At 33.9% G+C, this 23,691-nt stretch overlaps 2 protein-coding genes across 2 annotated transcripts; one reads left to right on the top strand and one right to left on the bottom strand.

The window, feature by feature from the left end:
* Nucleotides 1-16: 16 nt before the first annotated feature.
* On the bottom strand, nucleotides 17-12,618 carry LOC125843654 (ABC transporter G family member 28). Its single transcript, XM_049522815.1, has 14 exons — nucleotides 12,180-12,618; nucleotides 11,093-11,169; nucleotides 10,472-10,738; nucleotides 10,079-10,142; nucleotides 9,842-9,988; nucleotides 9,632-9,666; nucleotides 8,918-8,991; nucleotides 7,138-8,027; nucleotides 6,353-6,649; nucleotides 2,689-3,168; nucleotides 1,950-2,098; nucleotides 1,403-1,692; nucleotides 1,175-1,305; nucleotides 17-661 (listed from the first exon to the last, which is right to left on the bottom strand). The coding sequence occupies exons 1-14, from the start codon at nucleotides 12,419-12,421 to the stop codon at nucleotides 505-507; spliced, it is 3,300 nt and encodes a 1,099-aa protein (XP_049378772.1). The 5' UTR covers nucleotides 12,422-12,618; the 3' UTR covers nucleotides 17-504.
* A 1,313-nt stretch (nucleotides 12,619-13,931) lies between these two features.
* LOC125844555 (agamous-like MADS-box protein AGL62) lies at nucleotides 13,932-14,567 on the top strand. The gene has a single exon (XM_049523864.1). It carries the CDS (start codon nucleotides 13,932-13,934, stop codon nucleotides 14,565-14,567), a length of 636 nt encoding a protein of 211 aa, XP_049379821.1.
* Nucleotides 14,568-23,691: the final 9,124 nt, after the last annotated feature.

Raw genomic sequence — 23,691 nt, 5'->3', positions numbered from 1 at the left:
CTTATGCTGTCAACAAGTTGGCATTATCACATTTGGCTGTATAACCATTTACATAATTTGACATTAATATCCTGATCTTTATCAACTTTTGGGTATACCCTCCAATTTATGAAGTGTATTCTCAGTCATATCCTTGTCAACTTCAAGAAGACAAGACGGACATTCTCGGTTATTTCTCTTGAGGTTCGAGGCTACATCACGAGGCTCAGGAACCAGGTAGCATCAATCTCCTAGAGGAACTACTATTAGCACATATTACACTTGATTTTTCACCTAAAGATGAAATAATCATTTAACCTGTTTAATTGACTCCTGCTGCTATATACCATCTGTTTCGAGTAATTTACATTTTTGGCAAGAATCATATCAAGGTTATGTACAATAATCTTCACAAGGGACCCAACTTTCTGAGGCTTCCCAACATTTTCGTCATGGTTTTGAGTCTGTAAACTGACTTTTGTCCTTGTATACCAAGTGATGAAGCAAGACAGCAACAAACAAGACTTATTTTTTCTGGAAAGTTATCAATAAGAAAAATGCTACACAGCGACTGATAGCACCGAGAAGGATGAGTTTTAGTAAGCAAGGGTACCAATGATCAAGTGCATAGCCCCTTTTCCTTAGTACACCACATCTTGTGATCAGCCACACCCCAGAGTACCTAAAGGCCGGGAAAATGAAAATGAAGAGAAACAAAAAGAATTAAAATTTACCCTGGAATGAATGTTCAACATATAACTTCTTAAATCCCAAAATATGAGGTGCACTTGATGTTCAACAATTGATGGTTAATGATTAGGGTAGACGGCCAGTAGTAGGTAGCTTCACATTTTGCTTAGTATTTTTTAAAAAAATTATTTCTGTATTTCTCATTCCTAGTTTTCTATTACTATTTGTGTCTCGTATGCTTTGGTTTCTTTACTGTCCTGTTATTGTTACTGCTTATGTTTCCATAAATGCAGTGATTATGCTTTCCTTGAGGCGAGGGTCTATTGGGAACAACCTCTCTAACTGCACAAGATAGGGGTAAGCTCAGCGTACACTCCACACTCTTGAGGCACCACTTGTTGTATTAAACTGGGTATGTTTGTTCTAAATTTCAGCAAGTATTTGTTAGCAAGGTTAGCCGTAATGCAAGAGGAATTTAGACATAATGGAGAAGGATTCACCAGACCTTTTAGCATTTGCAATTACGAATGCTTCCAAGGCCCACTTTGAATAGATATAATCTCCTACTTTCCCCGTGAATGAGCTACTGTCCTTGCTTGCTATGAGGGTCAAAACAACTGGTAGCAACACCGACCACTGAAAGACAGATTAGTTTGTTAGTAGAGAATCATGGCAATAGAGAATAACGGTTGGAGTTGATACGTATTGCATGATCAAAGTTCTGAGTACACACCAGTTGAGCTTGACCAGGTTCAAAGTAGATGGCAAGTGCATAAGCTATCCCGGTAACACAATATACAACACAGAGCAAGACGAGATAATTATCCAAAATCGATGATCTTGGATTGTTGAAGAAGTAGAACATTGACAGATAAACTGCAGGCTTTATAATTGTATTGATATGGTCAACTGTATCCTTAGCCATAAAATATGCCAAACCGCTCATGCCAGATGCACTCTCTCTCCAGTAATGTAATTTATCTAGAGAAAATGATCTCAAAGCCGCAATCTTTGTGAGAAGAGCTGGAAAACATTTTTGAAGATTAGAACTAAGGTAATGAAGATATATGGAAGAGAATTTTCCCAAGTCCTTTTCTGAAATGCTTTGCTTCTTTGAGATATTAACAGTAAGGAGGGTGAAAGACAACAACTGCAATTTAAAATTGAGAATTTTTTCTTCTAAATTTGCAAATAAAAATAACGAACTGTCTTTAAGTCATCAATTCTCTGAATAAAGATTAAACTGAAGTATATACACTGTTCTGAGGTTTTGAACTTACGAACTGCAATGACGGTGTAAAGGTACCCCATGAATCCAAAGGTTTCATCACTCACTTCAGCAAGTGTTCCCAAACAGAGTCCAGCAAGTAATAGAATAAGAAAATCAACTGCTTGTATCCTGGCTTCACGCAATCGCTGCTTGCCGACCCTGACAATATGAAGTATCATAGATATCAACCATCAAAACAAATGCAAACTCAAAAACATTTCTAAATCAAATAAAAGAACTGGGCACACATTTTTCCTCATGAACTGTCACATGAATACTTCCCCCTATATGTCCGTAGAAGCTTCTCAGTTGGTCATGCTACCTAGTTGCTTTATCGTGGTTCTAATAAAAATTTACTCCCTTCCATAGTCTAACTATATAAAAGAAAAAGTATACACATCTTGAACAATAATTAGAAGGTATACAACTGAAAAGGAGAAACTTATATATTCACATGCATCTTGAACAATAATAAGAAGGTATACAACAACAACAAACCCAGTATAGTCCCAAAAGCGAGGTATGGGGCGGGTGGAGTATATGCAAACCTTACCACTACCTCAATGAGGTAGAGAGACTGTTTCTGAAAGACCCTCGGCTCGAGTAACGACATCACAAAACAATACAGAAGTAGAGCAGCTAACAGAACAATACAGAAGTAAAGATGACATAGAAAATAATAAGGAAAACATATCATAACATATCAAAGAATAATTACAAGTATACAAGGAGAGAAATATTATTATTACCTTCCAAGGAAATACTTATATTGAAGCAAAACACCAGGGGTTTTCCGATTGGACAAGTCCGTCCATGACAAAAAGTTGAATCGAATACGGTCCTTCTTCTGTTCAACATTGGATTTAACATCTGCCCACAGGTCTGCAGATTGTTCAGAGGAAACAGTTGCAGGACTTGTTAAATCAGCTGAGTTGTCTCCAACCGAAGATGCTCTTGATCCAGAAGATTCTAGCATGTCTGGTGGTATGGGGTAACCATTATGAAGCATCCATCTGAGGGGAAGATCTTTATAGCTCAATCCTGTGCTTGGGAGTTTATAAATTCCTTCTAAAATATCAATGAAATGATCAGGAGGATTAACGCGATCAGGTACAGTTATTCCAATGCCTGCAAAGTACTCTTCAACTGTCTTTACTGGTCCATGATATACTGTAAGGCCACCCTTGGCTAGAAGTATCAAATCATCAAACATTCTGAACAAAGTATAGCTGCAAAAGGATTGTAAGAGATTTGGTTGGTTATTTCAGAAAAGATAATTTTCCTTAATAGTATATTACATAGAGCCAAAATGAGACTTTGTCAACATCCCAAATGTGGTTGTTTTCCTTCCATATCGGTTTGGTTCAGCCAATCTTCAGTCCAATCCTTTATTCTGGAAGATCCTCTTCTAAGGTTCGAATTTGATTCACAAATTTCATCAACTTCTTGTCCCTCATTCTTAAGTTCTCTAATTGTCCCTCACATCCTATAACTTTGCAGGTTGAATAAAGGTCTTGTTTTCACTTCTCACACGTGGTAAGTTCTCTCTGCGGAGTTTGAAGGCATGATTCTCAAATATTGTTTAAAATTTTCAAAAGGATCTCTTGACTTACTTAAATTAACTATTACACATGAGTATTTATATGTATTCTTCAATATGCACCTATTTTGTACATGTATCATACAAGCATCTAATAATTCATGCATCCACAAATATACGGTACTTCATTTACACATTTTAACCCAAAAGTTCTATTATCATTCAAATTTCAATACAAAGTTCAATCTTCAGCAAATCTAGCTATGAAGTATGTTACTCCCTCCGTTTTATTTGATATGTCCTAGTTTGACTAGGCACGAAGTTTAAAAATATAATGAAACTTTTGAATTCTGTGGTCTTAAAGGTGAGTATAACATGCCAAAAGTACTGTGATATTAAATAAGACATGTCATTCCACTAAGGGAGTGTCATTAATAGTAAAATGTTAAATAAGCCATGTCATTCCTCTGAGGGAGTGTCATTAATAGTAAAATGAGAATATTGGAATTAAAAGCTTCTGAACAACTAAATAAGAAAGGTGGCATTCTCAATGAATATACACACTAAAAAGGAAAGTAAGACACCTAAATTGGAAACGGAGGGAGTTATGTTACTTCTAACCTACCATGGACAAGAAACCCAAGAATTTTTGAAGCTGAGAACCGGAGTCAAAAGTTTTTCAGAAACAAGATGCTGTGTAAGCAGAGCAAAAAGAGGTCCTGAGTTTGAGTTGCATTGCCATTTAGACTTCCATGAACTTGGTCCCAAAAGATGAATCAAGTATGCATTTGAGATACAGTGTTTGAATCAATAGAGAACCTATCTGTGACATCTTGCAATTTGAAATAACTATGAAGAAGCTTGAAATTGGAAATAGTCATTTTTGGGAAGAATTCAAAATCTGGAAATATAGTTATGGAAAAAATGAGTTTTTGGTCAACTTCAAACAGTCATAACTCCTAACTCAGGATGAGTTAGGTGTATTTCCAGTTATGTTTGCAAAGCCCTTGGAATGAGCTTTCCAACGCCAACGAGTTTGCTCGATTCCGAGTTCGTATGAGTGAGTTATTCCCTTTGGAAGTTGGGCTGTTGCATAGGAAAGTTCACCCGAATTTGTAAGGGTATTTTGGTCTTTTCCCTAACCATTTCTTTTGGTTATATTAAGGGTCCCAGCTGATTTTAAATCAGTATTTCCTTTTAAAAAGTGATTGTTAGGGTTGTGAGTGAAGAGAGAAAGAAGAGGAGAAAGAGAAGGAAGCTAAGTTCGTCGAGATCGTCGTGGATTTCGTCGGGGGTGATCCCTATTAAGGTATGTGAGATCATAGTGTTGGGTTGGTTCATTCCCCCACATGCCAAACTCGTTTTACTTTTCGAGAAAACGATTGGTTGTGTTTGCTGAATTCTTGTGGTTGTGTCTTGTTGATTTGGTACATGTTTCCGGATGGAATTCCGAGTTGAATCTATTGTATATTAAGGGTTTTAATGATCCCAAGTGTTTGGGGAAAGAACCTTTGAAGTTATGAGGGTTTAGAGTTGGAAAGATGAAGGAGAAAAGTCGGGCAGCTTCCATGAAACCAGTCCGCGTCGCGGAATTGTTCCCTCTGTGAACAAAAATCTGCTCCGTGTCGCGGACAGGACGCGGACTCCACTATTTCAAAATTAATTTCGTAACTTTTCTTAAGTTTAGCTGTCCTAAATCATTCCTAAGCATCATGAGGTCTTTCCAAACACAAATCATAATCCTTGAATCCTTAATTCAATTCAAGGAAAGTTAGGATCAAAGTCAAGTGAAGTTAGAGTCAAGTCTAGACGTTAAGAAGTAAGTCCAAACAAGTTTTTAAAGTTTTTTTTCAAGATTCTTTACTAAACGTCTAAACTTCGTTTTAAGGCTCATGTTTCAAGCAAAGTAAAGAGTATAGGGTTGAGTTCTTTTTCTCAAGAGTTACTAGGGAACTATGTATTCCCCAAAGAATTCCCCAAAGAAGTTTATAAATGTTTTTACATTTAAGTAAGAAAGGAACTATGTTTTCCAAGAGAGCCTTTAGGCTAAGCTTTGTGTAATTATCTCAAAATAAAGAAAGATGTGTTTAAAACATTTATGAGCTAAAGTATTTTGGGAGTAGTATTGAGCACCGAATTGGGAACGCGAGTTCATATTAACTCAACTCTCTATAAGAACCATGTAACCAAACATGGGACTTAACGGGTCATTCTTTTTAGATGATCACGTAAGATTAAGCTAGTGGATCCACTAAGTTAAGTAAGGTCCTATATCACGGCAAGGTATAGGATGGTCCTTGGGCAACGTGAGGTAAAACGTTGTATCATCACTAAGGCTCATAGTGGTGGTTGTCGGTTAAAAAATCTCCCACTAAAGTTATATTACTTTTATATAAGTAAAGTTGAGTTGGTTATTGCTTTATCCTTAACGAACTAAGTTGTTTAAACTGTTTTACAAGCTTTATATATATTGCATGTGTCTTATTGCTTTATATTGAGTTAGGTTTCCGCTGAGTTAAGAAAGCCAGGCCAAGGGCTCACTTGGGGCCAACAATGGTCTTCGAGTGTCGGTCCCGCCCAGGGTGTAGGCTCGGGGCGTGACACTATCATTATTCGTTGTTCTTAGAATTAGGGTTTCAATTTCCGCATTTCGAAATTGCACCAATTATGCTGGAGGAAAAACTACTTAAATTTTTTTATGGTTATAATCCCGCATGTTTCGTGATTGCAATATGTTCACTGAGTGCGAGGATAAACAAAAAGATACTGCAATTGATAAAAGTCAATATGATAACTACCAGGGAATGCAGATGGAAGAAGATGAATAGAGTAAGACCAAAAAAAACTTAAGAGTCTATCATTCGTAACATCACCTTGGTTGGTGCACCACCATGCATACATTTACTCCTTCAAGAGCTTCACGACGGGTTGCTCTGAGCAACAGTTGAGATGAAGAGCTATCCAAACCAGAAGTGGGTTCATCTAAGATTAACAAAGAAGGTTCCATAACCATTTCCAGCCCAACATTGACTCTCTTCCTCTGACCCCCAGAGATGCCTCGCTTTTCCACTGTCCCCACAATAGAATCTCTCACAGGTTGCAATCCCAAGGACTCTATGACTCTTTCAACAACTAAAACCTTTTCAGGTTTAGGCAAATCAGCTGCCAACCTGGAAGAGTGATTCAACAAAGAAGAGTAGACTAGCATCAGATGAATATAGTATCAAAAAACAGCAAGCTAACAAGTGAAAGCAGTAGCAAAAGGCAAACTAACTTCCTTTTGGATAATATAACCTGGTCATATCTCTGCCTAGTTTGTGTTTGACAATAATAGACGGCACAGAGATTTCAGACCCTCACATGAATACTTTGAAGATCCATTGACAAGTATCAGACAGTGGTTTCTGACAATAATAGGTAGGCATGTAGCACTCCAGAATAAGAAGGAAAATAAATGCAAGACCTTTCCAATCAACAAACAACTGGAACTAGTCACCACCAAAATGTAGAGTGTAGACTGATGGTTGAAGTCATGAAACTTATGAAGCAAAAGAATGACATACTAATGTTACAAGTTTCAAAAAGAAAAAAAAATGCCACGCAGAAAAGATATTATATGAATGCATAGATTCGTACTAACAGAACTACAATAGCATACCTGCACCGAGCACTAAACCAAAGATTCTCCTCCACAGTTAAATTTCCGTGTACTATGTCGTCTTGAGGTACAAAGCCAATGATTTTCTTGTATGACTGCATCGGTTCATTCTTCCCATTTATGAGAATCACACCATTCATGGTACACCCAGCAGCCTTCCCAGTCAATGCAGAAAGAAATGTTGTCTTTCCAGCACCAGATGGACCCATAACAGCAGAAACACGGCCAGGTGATAATTTTCCTGATACACACCTCAATAGATGCTTGTTTTTCCTCTTCAAAGTAAGTGTCAAATCTTTGAAACACACCTCAATGGGAGGTCTAGTTCTAATCTCAATATCACTTGCCATTGAGATTACACCAGAAAATGTCAAATTCTTATTCTGCTCCTGCATAGCTTTTTCTTTCTCAATTTGACCATATGCATATTTAAAGATTTGGCTCTTGGTTTGCAACTTTTCTGCCTTAGGCTTTTTCATATTTTTGTCCCCAATCTCAAAATTGAAACCATCATGACTATCAGGATCTTCTTCAAGCTCTTGCACCATCTTTGTGAGGTTGGTTTGCTTTTTAGCTTTGGCGTGAGACATACCTAAGGGCAAGGGGGGTAAGGCAGCTTCTGAACGAGATCTAGCATGACTAGGAGCCTTATGCGGATCCTGTTGACTTACATATTTCTTCCGGGAGAATGTCCTTGACAATTGAGATTGTAGACCAGTTGCATGCTTGCGAGCAATCTCTTTAGCAGATTTCCATTTCTCACGTGCCTGTACATTCTCCCTTGCACTTTTTGCTGCGCGTTCTCTGGACTTTGCATATTTTCTCTCCCTGCTGCTCAGCACTTGGTCAGAACAGTTGTATATAATGACAAGTATAAGTGTAATTCCACCCTATTAGAAATGGAAACCGCAGTCACATGTCACACTTCAGTAAAATATAAATCTTAGCCCAATTAGATAATAAAATATGCATGTTTGTAGATGAAGCATGCCGAGTTTACATAAGTCATATCTATTATATGCCTCTATGAAACACAAAACAAGTGTATAAGTCAGGAAAGATGGGAAGTCTTTTCAGATTAAAGGAGCACTTGTAAACTCATGCATGACATAGTTCAGTTGACATACTTATAGAACTTTCACATTTTGAATCTCTAACAGGCATCCATTGCAAGTGTATCAGATGTTTCAGCAAATGCAGCATGAATATGATTATTACAAGGAAACATGGACATTAGATTTGACGTTCATTGTTGATAATTAGCAATGTCAAACTTACTCCTCAATGATCAATTGAGAACTCCAAGAAATGAAGTTAATTAAATTAGAAAACTTCAAATGAAAAGAAGAAGCAAGTTATCGGAGAAGCTTGTTGGTTAGTTGTGACTTGTTACAGATGAAAATCAAACGAGAAGGAAATGTAAAATGCTATATCTTGTGTGATCGGTCCTTCTTTTGGGTTCAATTATGCTATTTATGCAGCCATTATTCTCCTGTTATCAGAAAAAGAGGAGTAGAAGTTACGTCCAGACTAATCCCTCCCATTTCCACCTCCTTCGGTAAGGAAATAGCAGACATTAGCTGAAGACAAATCTATTCTTTTGCAGGTTCATTTCTGTTCTTTCTGGCATGAATTACTCACTTTCCTTCTCCCACTTCAAACCTAAAAAAATTAAGCCATACTAGCTAACACGCCAGGAGCATTATGACATTATCTCAAAAGTAAAACCTTATATAGACAATCAATATTTGTACAGCATAGGAGTGAGGAGATAACTTACAAAAAACATAATACCATAAGCTGTGATATTTTGATTATCTGATTGTGATTCACAAATAGCTAATTTATAGCAGCCTGCATGTCCATAATTATAGATAAATACTTGATGATGATGGCAATGTTAGACCAGAAAATATTTCCAGAAATAGAAATCGAGAGGTACATGCAATTAGTTGTTACTTAATATAACTTTTCATCTTGTGGTATGATCTTCAAGTTATAATTTCACATATTCTGTAGCATGACAACTATATGATGTCTCATCTCATAAAAAAGAATTCAAGGAAATCTTTCTCTTAGTAGAGAAGAATGTGAGGCACATCCCGCCACCAAAATAACAATCTTGGTAAGGTGGATGCCCAATATGCTCATATCTTTATACGTCCTGCTCATTTCTAAGAATAATTATTGGATATCCGATCCATCTTACATATTTTAACAGTTCTAATAGCCTAGGCAAAGAAGATAATTGGATATGACAGCAAGCAGAATTTGCATTATTAGTATTCTTTTTTGTATTTCACTTGGAACCTCACAAGCTGCTATGACACACCAAGGAAATTTCTTTTTTCAAGTGTATCCTTCTTTTTCCTTCTGTATTTTTTCTTTTGAAGTATGGTACAAGTGTGACAACACAACCAAACAGGCATTTTATGAAGCAACACAGAACCTAATACAGAGACAAAACAGACTATCACATGAGATGAGGACTTACTTGTTTGAGATGTAGAACCAGTTCTACAGTAATGCCTGGAAAATCATAAACAAACAGTATGATAAGAGAATGGATTAGCATGAGCTTCTAATATGAGCCGAGTTAAACAGAAGTAACATTTTGCTATTTGGTGCCTAAATAGGGGGGGGAGAAGAGAAGAGAAAGCATGGTAAGATGCATGTTTTCCGGTTTTGGGATAAATATAAATACCCTTTATTGCAAGGAATCTTTAGTGCAGTAGTTGGACAGTAAAATCCCGCTGAACAAAACAGTTCAGTAGTACTCATAACATCAGCCCAGACATCTGCTCCACCGCAACTATGATTTGCCTGCCCTGGAGGAGGTTGATAACGGTACCTTCACATTTTGAGGCAGGAAATATTAGTTGAAGGATGCAAAAGAATCTGGTCAAGTAAGAATAAGAACTCCAAAGATTGTGAAACTTACGGTTCACATGCACCAGAGTCATCATCGAGATCTGAAATAGGGCAATATGCACCTAATGGGCAGGCTTCAATCGGAAAATAGGAGAATAAACAAACATAAAACAGATATAGATTAAAAAGAACAACCATAAAATTATGCCAAAGGTGCAACTTATGATTGTTTGTCAGATAAGCAAATTCATCACTTTAAAATTTTGTAAAGATCACCTCAAATACAATAAGATAAATAGAAACAATGTCTTGATATCAAGCAATTCTGAAATGATAGAAAACACTATCTCTTGATAGTAAGCAACTCTGAGATGTTGTTTGGTCCAAATTGTTTGAGCACATCTACTTCAGATAGTCGTCATGGTTTGAATGACTTAAAGCAAATATTCTTGAAGCTACTTACGTATCATGCAGGTGAGACCACGAGGACAGAAAAAACCTTCACAACAAGGTTGACAATCAAGAATTCTAGGTGGCATTTCCTTTGCATCTTTAAGGCGAACCAGATTATCTCCAACACTACAAGCCCATCCTGGCTCGCATCCAGGAGCCCATGATGATAGATTACAATTCTTGTTAGGTTTCAGGTTACCTCTTCCACCGCCTTGCGTTAAAAGTTGAGAAAAGAACTTTACCTCTGCTGCTGTACACAAGCGCTTTAGTACATCACCTATTCGACCACCGAAGACGTCGTGAATATGAAAATAAAGACAATAGAACAATTAGTAGATAGCTCCACAGAGTGATCTTACCATGTCAATGGTATTAGAAGCAATCAAATCTTAATTGCAGTACTTGTGGAAATTAACTATTGATCACCACAAAAGTGAACTTGCTAATCGAATGTTTAGCAACCAAAGGAACTCATATTATTATCTTATCAGAATAAGTAAGGCTACACACCACATTTTTTCATAAGTTCCCGAATTTTCATGATGCAGAACGTATAGAACATTATGAATTAGACCAGCAAACTTCGAACTAGAAAATATACAACCTCAGAATCTTATCCAGCAATTGGTACCTTTTGTCTGATTAATGCATGCTGTCAAAAAATCTGTGTTTTCGGTGAAATTAAAAGCCGCGTTCCATTCAGCATCCCTACAAAACGATCAGCATTCATCAACTGAAAACTAGCTTTCAAAGTTCTTTAGGATGAATTAACAATGCCAACACTATAACAACTAAAGTGAAATAAAACTTAGGAAATGCTTTTGCAAATTGGCTTAATGACATATGAATGGAAGAATATACTTTCCTACAGCAAGATAAGAGACGGTTTTCGAGATAATTTATCAATTATGAAACAATTTAAGATTAAAGTACTACTAAGATAGTAAGAATACAACCACCAAGACTTAAAGTGTAATAGTACGTGTAGGTATTAATAAGGGTTCAATTCTTACTGTCCCCCTTCCATGATCCCCTATGCATCAAATCTTAGTCTAGTTAGGTTGACTAAAAGAATCTTCAGTATCCATGTAATTCTATTTAAACCTGTCATGTAATCCAATATTCAATGATTTAGGTTTTCTAACACTTAAAAGGATTGTTTTGGTTACTGGTCAGAGATGTATGGATTAGTTATACATGAATTAGTTAGGCAAGATTTAGTTATTCAATCTTCTATCTTGCATAAATAATACATAGATTCCCTCGTAACTTATACATGTATTAGTTATGCAGGACCGTAAACTCATAACCAAACACCGTACTTGGTGTGCTGAATTTTAAACATAGCAACTAAAATGCTACCAAAAAGAGTACTACTTATGCTTACTTCAATACATGAATAATTCACTTCCTAACCAGTAACCAAACGACCCTTAAATCCTCGGCATTTTCTAATAACATAACAAATTATAACTAGATTAAAAGACTCTTACCTAATAATATTAGACCTAAAGTAAGTCTACTACAAGTCATGTTCATTAATTGAACTAATAGGCTTGTGATTCCCTTGAAATATTAGTGAATTTGCTGTGTAATTCCCCACTGCTTTAAAGCAAATGCATTCAACCAATCTATCATAACGACGTTGAATCGGCACAAAAATTGAAAAATAAAATAAAATCACGCATGCTGAAGAGATATCGAGAAAATGAGCTTACACATCATCGATGCAGAACTTCAATTCATTGGTAACGGCAGGATCAAACAAGGAAGTGAAATTGCTAAAACTGCTATAAAGGACCTGCGCCAATAGCGGCTTCGAACCAGGATTACCGCTCTGCTGCAGCTGCTGCTGCTGTGCAGCGATTTGACTCACCGAGATGATGAAAAAACCCAAAAAAATTACGAAGATTCGAACAGAGGCATTGTTTTTCTGCCATTTCTGACTGCACATTTTCATCAAGGACCATCACAAGTGTGTGGATTTTGCAGCTGATAATGAGAAGTTTAATTTTGGGATGAAATTGGAGAGGAAATAGTGGGAGAAAGCTAGGGTTTGGGGGCATGGAAGAAGAAAAATGGTGATTTCTCGGAGGGAAGAAATGGCGGGGAGAGCAAGTAGGAGAAGAGGAGAGAGATGACATGCATTTTGTATTTGGGCCGTTAGATTACGCAACCGTATTTTGAAACCATATATCAAAATTTATACTCTTATTATTATAGGGAAAATTACCCGACAAAGCAAACATATATATATCATGTATTTTTATCCGAAATAGCTAGAGTTTCAAAAAATTATTAATACATAGCTAGAGTTATTAGATTAATCGATTTCAGGTCAAATAAGAAGAATCAGAGGATTCCACCTTTGGAATATAGGTTTTATTTGTTTCTCTTTGTATTGCTGAAGCAGAACCAACAAATACAAAATATATAGAACAAATCGATACACTGCTACAGAGTGAATTGATACATTGATACAAAGTGAATCTATAAGTTGTTAATTAGGGTGTGTTTGGTATGAAGGAAAATGTTTTTCATGGAAAATGTTTTCCTAGAAAATGTTTTCCTGGAAAACAAGTTGATTTTTGACTTCTTTTCTCATGTTTGGTGGGTGAATAGAAAATATTTTTCGAAAAAGATTTTTAGTGTTTGATTTATGAATGATTTTTTTTTTTTAGAAATATCTTTTATTTTTACTAGGGTAGAAAATAATTTTTGAAATTGAAAATATTTTTTAAACACAAAATTAAATTTTTTTGGGGATCGGGTGAGGGGGGTGGTAGGGGGTGCGTTGAGGGTTGGGGTGAAAAAATAAAATTTTGAAGTTGAAAATATTTTTTAAAAACAAATATATAAATGTAGGATAAAATTCGAAAGAAGTTTATATATTATTTTTTGTACTGTTACGATTTTCTTTCACTTGTCATAAGTTACAAATATATATTACGAGTTACAAACACTCTAGAATACATACAAATAACACAAATAAATATTTTCATATTGTGAAAGCTATAAGTGGAAGGTCCTTTATTAAGCATGACTACATTAGGAAATATATATAATTGAACAAGAGCACATTTAGAAAATATATAAATACAATAAAAAATATTTATCTAGAAAATTATCATCAATTTACATATTAACTTACTAAAACATATGTCACAAAAGAAGAACACAATAAAAACTTCTTCAATAATTGAATAACATAAATCTAATTAGGAAAATATACAAATACTATTTTTACAGATTAACAATGATACAATTAAACATAAAAAGAAATTTAATTAATATTATGATTTTCGTTCAAATCCTGCCTAATAAGGAATCATCATAAATATTTTTACTTTCTTGTTATTTTGAGTTCATTTTTTGTCAAATAATATGATGATTATGCCGCTATAAATACTTAGTTAGAACAGAAAACCAACATCACATTTTCCCAACATTTTCAATTCAGAATTTTAGCCATGAGAAGACTTAATGGCCGCAGAAGAATTACAATCGCGAGGGTGCAAAATTCAAGAAATAGACAAGTTACGTTCTCAAAACGACGTAATGGCCTATTTAAAAAGGCAAGTGAGCTATGTACTTTATGTGGTGCTTATGTTGTTGTTGTGATTTTTTCTTCTAGAAACAAAATATACTCATGTGGACATCCTTCCGTCGAATTTATTGTGGATAAATTTCTTGGAGAGAATCCTCAACCAGATACTGATGCTTCTAACCCCGACACTGATTCTCCTAACCCCGACACTGATGCTCCTAACCCCATCGTTGTAACTCATCAAAATGCCCATGTTGATGAGATCAATAAAAAACTAAACAAATTGGAGAATTCACTCAAAAGAGAAAAGAAATATGGAGAAGCTCTTCAAGCATTAAGGAATGAACTTCCATATGAAAAACTCGGCTTTCTTAACCTTACAAAATTGAGTGAGGCTTTGGAAGCTGCAGATGAAGAAGTTGAAAGAGTAGCCAGCCAACTTAGGGAGGGTAATATTGAATTTCCATATCAAATCATTGGAAGTGCCCTTGCTCCTTTAAGAGTTGAGGAAAACATTTCGTCCGATCCCGATGAAGGGTCATCTGGATCCCATGAATAGATTTGTTTTGCTTTATTTAAAATTCAATAACTTGATTATGCACTTATAGAGTTAAGTTTGTCATGTTTATTATTATGTTTGGTCTATTTATGATTGTAATGTTTACCTTTGAATATGTTTATCATGGAATGGGATGGACTTTTATTTAGTACTTCTTTCATTTCAATTTCTTTGTCTTGCCTTTTTTAGTCATTTTAAAAAGAATGTCTTTTTTTCATTTTTGTCAACTCTTAATTTCTACTTTTCATATGTCGGGTATAAAATCACAAGAATAAAGAACATTTTGTTACATTTCACATATTTATAAGTCTTTTTATTTTCTCAAGTTTCATGTCAAGTCAAAATCAGATACATAAATTGAAATGGAAGGGGTATGTAGTAATTTGTCATTAGAAATTGATGTATAAGTGTTGAAAAAATAACTAGTAAGAGGATATGAATAAGAGTATCACGTGTATCTATTTCTACATATGATAATCAATGCTACTTTATTATGATTGGTAAAGTAAGACTTACCTCTTCACTTCTACTTATTCATATTGATTTTTTATCATTTTTATTGTTAGTAAAAAGCCACTAAACATATTGTCTAGTGATATATATTAGTAAGAAAATTAGATTGTTTTTATTGTTATGATATTTTTTCATATGTTTTACGAGTTTACAAATGTTCGAGAAGACATATAAATAACATACAATTATAAATGGTAGTGATTAAATTTTTTTGTACAATAATATAAATTAGACGATAAATATTTCCATATTGTGAAAGCTAATAATGGAAAGTCTTTTATTGAGCATGGCTATATTAGAAAATACACATAGTTGAACAAGAGCAAATTTAGAAAATAAATGAATATAATTAAAAATTATTTACCTAAAAATTTATCATCAATTTACATTTTAAATTTCTAAAACATATGTCACAAAAGAATGACACAATAAAACGTTTTCAATAACATAAATCTAACTAGAAAAATGTGCCGTTTGTTATTACTATCTTTATGGATTAACAATGATACATAATAAAAGGAAATATGTCAACTTTTACTTTCTATTTGAAGTGTTTTAAATATTTTTATATATTATATTTCACTAATTATTTATTGAAGGGAAATTTTTCTGACTGCAGAAAAAATTATATATTTTTTTATTAAAAATGATTTGATGTACTGCTAATTCTATGAAATTTAGTATCTAAAATAAAGTAACATTTGGTATGTATCATAAATGAATCTGCTTACTACGCGAATTATAAATATCACAATTTGTATATTTTTTATTATTCTTTGATATAATTAATGAGAATATATTTTGAAGTGTAAAATTTTGTGTGTATATATCTTTTAAGTGTAAAAATTATAGATGTAAGAAATTTGATGTGAAAGTAATATAAATAGTACAATACGCAGTTGTTTACAGATAGAAAGAACAAGCATGAATGAAAAAATTCAGTAACTTATACAAATTAATGCAAAAATAAAAATTTCATGCAAAAGAGGTAGGAATAAGTTTCACTTAACTGATTTCTTGCCGCAAAATTAGATAGATGATGTTGGGAATGAGTGCATACAATATTCATAAATTATACATTGTTTGAATGGTTATTACGTATTGTTTCATAATGTATCATATCAAATTCAAATATCTAGAGATTGGATAAAAGAAGACACAAATTTTGTTGTATCATTTTAAAAATTTATAATGAATTATAAAGTGTATGATTCCACATTTATTTTGGTTGTTAGACTTTTGTTTGGAGTTTATGGGAACTCCTTATTTCTTTCTTTAGCATTTAAACTTGCTTCCGTAACTTTAAATGCCTTAGTTTGATTTAGTTGTGTAGTTTTATGGTTAGTTGGGTTGTAGTAATGGTTCTCCCACTGGAGGATTATCGTGGGTGTCAATCACAATGGTCTAGATCGTGACAGGAGAAAGGTTCAAAATTTTACTTAAAAGTTATGAGGTATTACATAAATTCTCCAAGCATTAAGGACGAAACTTTCAAATTATGAATTCAACTTTTGATTGCATAAGATTTCTCCCTTATAGCAATTGCAAAATAAAAGGAAATATGTCAACTTTAACTTTCTATTTGAAGTGTCTGAAATATTTTTTAAAGATTGTATTTTCACTAATTGTTTATTGGAAGGACAATTTTCTGGCTTTTAAAAAATAAAATATTATATTCTTTTGTCTTACAGAAAATAATTTAAACTACTGCAAATTCTATGAAATTTAGTATCTAAAATAAAGTAACTTTTAGTATGTATCATACATGAATTATAATGATATTTGTATATTCTTATTATTCTTTGTTATGATTAACGAGAATATATAGCAATTTTTTGAAATGTAAAGTTTCACGTGTATATATATATTTTTTTGTGTAAAAGATTTGATGTGAAAGTAATTTAAATTGTTCAACATGTAGATGTGGATAAAGAAAATAAATGTCAATGAAAAAAGTTAGCAACTTATGCAAATTAATGCATAAACAAAAATACCATGCAAAAGAGGTAGGGGTGAGTTCCACTAAAGTGGTTCAAGTCACAAAGTTAGATAGATTATGTTGCGAGAATGGAGTGCATACAATCTTCTCAATTTACACATTGTTTGGATGGTTATTACATATTATTTCATAATGTATCGCAACATATTTAAATATCTGGTGGGTAGATAAAAAAGAAACAAATTTTATTGTATCGTTTTAAAATCTTATAATAAATTATAAAGTGTAGGAGAAAATTCGAAAGAAGTTTACATATTATTTTCTATACTGTTACGATTTTCTTTCACTTGTCATAAGTTACAAATATATATTACGAGTTACAAACACTCTAGAATACATACAAATAACACAAATAAATATTTTCATACTGTGAAAGCTATAAGTGGAAGGTCCTTTATTAAGCATGACTACATTAGGAAATATATATAATTGAACAAGAGCACATTTAGAAAATATATAAATGCAATAAAAAATATTTATCTAGAAAATTATCATCAATTTACATATTAACTTACTAAAACATATGTCACAAAAGAAGAACACAATAAAAACTTCTTCAATAATTGAATAACATAAATCTAATTAGGAAAATATACAAATACTATTTTTACAGATTAACAATGATACAATTAAACATAAAAATTTTTTTAATTAATATTATGATTTTCGTTCAAATCCGGCCTAATAAGGAATCATCATAAATATTTTTACTTTCTTGTTATTTTGAGTTCATTTTTTGTCAAATAATATGATGATTATGCCGCTATAAATACTTGGTTAGAACAGAATGGAGTGCATACAATCTTCTCAATTTACACATTGTTTGGATGGTTATTACATATTATTTCATAATGTATCGCATCATATTTAAATATCTGGTGGTTAGATAAAAAAGAAACAAATTTTATTGTATCGTTTTAAAATCTTATAATAAATTATAAAGTGTAGGAGAAAATTCGAAAGCAGTTTATATATTATTTTCTGTACTGTTACGATTTTCTTTCACTTTTCATAAGTTACAAATATATATTACGATAATATATTATTGTATCGTTTTAGCGGGCACTTGCAGGCGCTATTGCGAGATGAACACGAATATAGCGGGGTCGCTATAGAGAGGTAAGTCGGGATTTTATGGAAAAAAAGTTTCAAAATCTCCTATTTTCTGCAAAATTGTTCTTGAAATTGAGAGGGGTGAATTAGGGTAGTTTATACTCAATTTTCCACCAAATTTGTCGGTAAAGATAAGTTCATTACTCTCATATCTTTTAAATTGATTCTAAAGCCTTGAAATCTAGGACATTACTCTTGAAGGAGGAGTTTGACTTGATTTAATGGTGGGAAAATTCATGGGTTTGATAGAATGATCATAAATAGGTTTGGGGTTAGGATTTGACTATAATCAAGGTATTATTAGGTAATTTTTGATTGATTGTTGCATGTGTTTATTATTTTAGACCAAGAACAAGTCAAGGTATTGGACAAGGGGAAATCTTGAGTTTTTTTTAGAGTTTTAAGAGGCTTGATTCGAGGTAGGTGATGGTTGTATGTTCTCCAATTTATGTATGTATTCGTGTATATTATTTTATAGTATCACTTGTGCTATGCATGTTGGGGAAAACGTAAGGAAAGATATGAAATGACATCATGTTGATGATCTCATGCAATGAACCTGTTTTTGTTATTTGTGGTTTCAAGTATTATTGTTCATTGTGATTGTGCATGTTGTTGTGATTACTTATTGGCTCGGGTACTACCCCAATACAGGAATACTAACGTTTAACTCGGGTACCATACTTGTTATGAATACTAACACTGATTAGCTCAGGTACCACACCAATACACTAACAATTTGTGTATGGATTCCATGAGAAGACCACGTATATGTCTTCGTGGTTCCATGAAAGAACCAGGTTTGTAATTGTAATCTTGTGGAACATGTTCCTAGTATTGGTGATTCAAGTTATTGTGACCGGAAGTTTGTATGTTCATAGTTGTTATTATATGAATTGGTTTGTGTTTACAATGTTGTACTTATCCATTTACATTCATAGTTTGGAACTAGTCGTGTGATCCTACCAGTGCACTATAATTGTGTATTGATAATAGACTTGTTCATTCCTTGTTGAGTACAATACATATTCTGACGATTGATACGAGACCTCAGTTGAAGGAAACTGAGCTACTCTTCCAAGCTTCCATAAATTCTTCTATCTTTTCTTGTCCATCTTTTCAGACACAAACTTTAGAATATTAGGTTTATGCTTTTATGTTTTTGGGGTGGCATCTCCATTCAAGGCTAGTTAGAGTTTTAGTACTACGACTTTCAGTTTTTTATGGGTTTTATTTCTGTATAAGTTTTGGCTATTGATTGAGTTTATGGGGACTTAATCCTTTAATTATTTAAAAAAACTGTTTCCTAGTTGGTTCTCCCACCGTAGAGTTAGTGTGAGTGTCACTCACGACAATCTGGATCGTAACAATTATTTTGATAGTCATATAGGAGATTGGTGGTGGAATAGAGAAGTCCAAGGAAAAGCGCAGAAGATTACTTTTGTAAAATTAATGAAGTCCAAGAATGAGGAGGAGAAACAATAAGGCAATATATAAGGCGATAGAGATAGAGGATAAGTTAGTAGTTACCGTGGAAAAATGGTAGCTTTGAAATGCATGTATGTTAATTTAAAGGATAAAATGGAGATAAGAAATTGTACAAGCTTGCAAAGGCAAGAAAAAGGAAGGCTCGAGAACTTGATCAAGAAAAATGCATCAAAAATGAGAAAGGTAGGGTGTTGGTTGAAAAGAACTTCGTTACGCAAAGACGACAAACATACTTCCACAAAATTTTGAAAGAAGAAGAAGACAAAGACATTATGTTGGGGGATTTGGAGCACTCTGAGAGGCATCGGGATTTTATTTACTATATATGTATACATGTTGATGAGGTTAATTGTGTTATCAATAGGATGAACAATCGAAGAACAACCAAACCAAACGAGATTCTAGTGAAATTTTAGAAGAGCACAGACATGACAAGCTTAAAGTGGTTGATTGGGTTATTTAATTTTATTTTTAAGATGATAAAAATGTCTAAGAAAGAAGGTGGAGTACAGTGAACTCGTTATACAAGAACAAGGATGATATCCAAAACTGTAACAATTACAGAGGCATCAGGTTCCTAAGTCACACTATAAAATTTTTAGAGGGTGATGGAGTTGAGGGTAAGAAGATATGTAACATCCCGCTTTAGAAAGGACTAGAAATAGAAAGAAACCGTTTTTGGAAATGATCAAATTTGGAAAGTTTGACAAAGTAAAGTTAAGTATGAATTTTGGATAAACTTCAAATGACCATAATTCCTAGGTGTGCTAAAAGATACCGTACAAAAGATCTTTGAATTATCTTTCTAACGCCGCCGAGTTTCCTCAGTTTCGAGTTTGTATGGGTGAGATATGTCTATTTGAAGTTGGGTTGTCTAGATAAGGAAAGTCAAAACTGGATTTTAGAAGGGTATTATGGTCTTTTCATTACCCAATTAAATAAATTTGTTTTTGGTAATTAAGTTAGGGTCTAAACTAGTTGGATTCAGTTTACGCTATTAAAAATAAGTTAGGGTTTTGAGAGAAGAGAAAAGAAGAGGAGAAAAAAAGAAGAAGCAAAGAATCGCCAAGTTCTTGAAGATTTGCTTGTGGATTTCGCCAAGGGTTGATCCCTACGAGGTATGTGAGATCACATAGCGTTGGGTTAGTTCACCCACGCGCCAACCATGATTTATTTCAGCGAAATTATGTTCTTAGAAGTATAGAAATTGAGTTCTTGATGGATTGTATTGAAGTTTCTATTGGGTTCTTGATTGTTGGAGTTGTTGAGAAGTTTCTTGAGTTAGATTTATGAAATTAGATGTCATTTTGAGTAGATTCTTGCATATTTTGGTTGTGTAGTCGAATCTGAGTGTTTGGAGAAAGAACCGATTGAATCTAGAGGGTTTAGAGTTGAAAAATGAGCAAGAAAAAGCAGAGAATTTTGGGGAAAATGGGTGGGGCGCCGCGCCAGCCAGAGCACCCCACAAAGTGTTCTGTAGTATGGGCTCTGGCAGTGCGCCCCATCCCCAGTTCTGTAATTTTACCTCTGGTTTGCCGCGCCACTCAGAGTGCTAGGGACGTCATGTTCCCTACTCTTTTCCACTTATTTCCGTACCATTTTCCCTGAAACGTACCTATGTTCTCTAGTCGATTTCTACACTCTAAGGTGCTAAACAACATGAAATCATTCATAACATGAGATCATGAGCCTTGAATCCATAATTCAATTCAAGTTAAGTTAAGAGAAGTTCATAGAGTTTTCCAAAGGTCTTTTACAAATGTTTTATTTTTGTTTTAAGACTTGAGTTTTGAGTTAAGTAAAGAGTAAAGGTTGAAGTTCCTTTCTTCAAAAGATTATATGGGGACTACGTATTCCCAAATAGTTAAAATATTCACACTTAAAGAAGAGAAGAAATTGAGAATTCCAAAGGAGTCTTTGAGCTAGTTTTTAGTATAGAGTAAATGTTTTCATAATTAAGCAAGAGAGGAAACATTGATTTTCCAAGAGAGCCTTCGGGCTAGTTTTGAGTAATTATTCCAAACCATAGAGTTATGTTTTTAAACATATGAGCTAGTATATTTTGGGAGTAGTATTGAGCACCGATATGGGGGAGAGTTCAGATAACTCTCATCCCCCATAAACCATGTAGCCACCATGGGTAGAAAAGGGTCATACTTTTTAGATGATTCTTGAGTGCTTTTCAGCACAGACTAGTGAATCCACTTAGTAGTCAGGTTCTATCCCTGACAGCATGTGGCAAAACGTTGTATCATCACAATAGCTCTTACGTGATGGTTGTCGGTTAGAGAAACTCCCATAGAAATATTTTGTATTATTATATTCACAGAGTTACTTGTATTTTTATATACACCTAGAGTTTATATTGTATTTTTACATACACACAAAGTTACTATTGTATTTTTGTCACGACCCAAGTCTATACTCTGGACGTGGCCGGCACTCAAGAACCATTGCTAGTCCCCAAGCGAACCCTCATCCTGGCTGACTACAAGCGGAAAACTGATTCAAGCATACAAAGCTTAAAAACTGAATAAAAATTCATAAAACTGAAATACAAAACTTTAACTCAAATGAAAAACTCTAAATATAAAAATAATATTCAACTCACCATAAAATAGGTAATTTAAGTCTTTAAAACATTTAATAAAATGAATAATACAAACTTCTCAACTATACTGACTATCTATATAGCCTCTAACTGATAAAGAAGGAGGTCGGGGCAAGACCCACGACATCCTAACTAACTGAAAATTAAATAAAATCCTCTGGAAACAAGGAGGCTCACCATAGCTAACTCGAACTCTCGGATGTCTCAATGAAGCTCCTGTTGATGATCCTGAATACCTCTGTCTGCATTATGAGAAACTGCAAGCCAAATGGCTCAGTACGTGGAATGTACGAACATGTAAGGGGAATTCTAAAACATAAACATAAGTTTGAAACTTGATAAAAAGGAAACATACTTACCTCTTCTCAAACTTACTCAACTCAAGGATACTCAAAACTACTTAAACTTACTCAACTCAAAGATCTGTTATTCGACTTTAGGTACTCAACTCTGGATACTCAACTCAATATGACTGAACTCATTTCAATATAAAGCAATTTAAAATAAGTGCAATATAAAGAAACAAATTGTTTAAAAACATGATGTAAACTCTGTGTGTATGCAAGGATACAACATAACTCTGAAATGTATGTAAAAATACAATAAACTGATGTATATAAATATAGAATAACTTCTGTGGGAGTTTGGGAGTTTCTCTAACCGAAAACCATCACATAAGAGCTATAGTGATGATACAACGATCTACCTCACGTTGCCAACGCATCTTATACCTGGCCAAAGGTATAGGACCTGAACTACCAAGTGGATCCACTAGTCTATGCAAAAAGGATTCATCTAAAAAGTATGACATTTTTCTACCCATGATGGCTACATGGTTTATGGGGGCTGTGAGTTGTCTGAACTCTCCCCCATATCGGTGCTCAATATTACTCCCAAAATATACTAGCTCTTATGTTTTAAAAATATACTTCTTTCTGCTGATTTGAGATAATTGCTCAAAAACTTAGCTCAAAGGCTATCTTGAAAATCTCAAATTCCTCTCTTGCTTCATTTAGAAAGCGATTACTTTTTTTTGAAAACTTGCCCGAAGGCTCTTTGGAAATCTCAATTTCCGTTCTTATTTAAATGTGAAAGCATTTTAAATCTATTTGGGAATACTTAGTCCCCAACTCCCCATATACTTTTGAAGAAATGAAATTCAAGCTTTACTCTTTACTCTTTACTCAACTCAAAACTTAAGTCTTAAAACAAAGTTAAAACGTTTGTAAAAGACTTCTTAAAAATATGGTTCACGCCGAATTATGGACTTGAACGACTCAATGCAAGGTTTTCAATAACCATAGATAGACTCAAATACTTGGAATTCAAGAACTTCAATGATACTACAAATTTCAATAATGCTCAACTCATAGGGTTCATGCGGAATTATGAGCATGAAC

Source organism: Solanum stenotomum, chromosome 11, assembly GCF_019186545.1.
Source record: "Solanum stenotomum isolate F172 chromosome 11, ASM1918654v1, whole genome shotgun sequence".
Lineage (NCBI taxonomy): Eukaryota > Viridiplantae > Streptophyta > Magnoliopsida > Solanales > Solanaceae > Solanum > Solanum stenotomum.
This window is presented reverse-complemented; position numbering and strand designations above follow the sequence as displayed.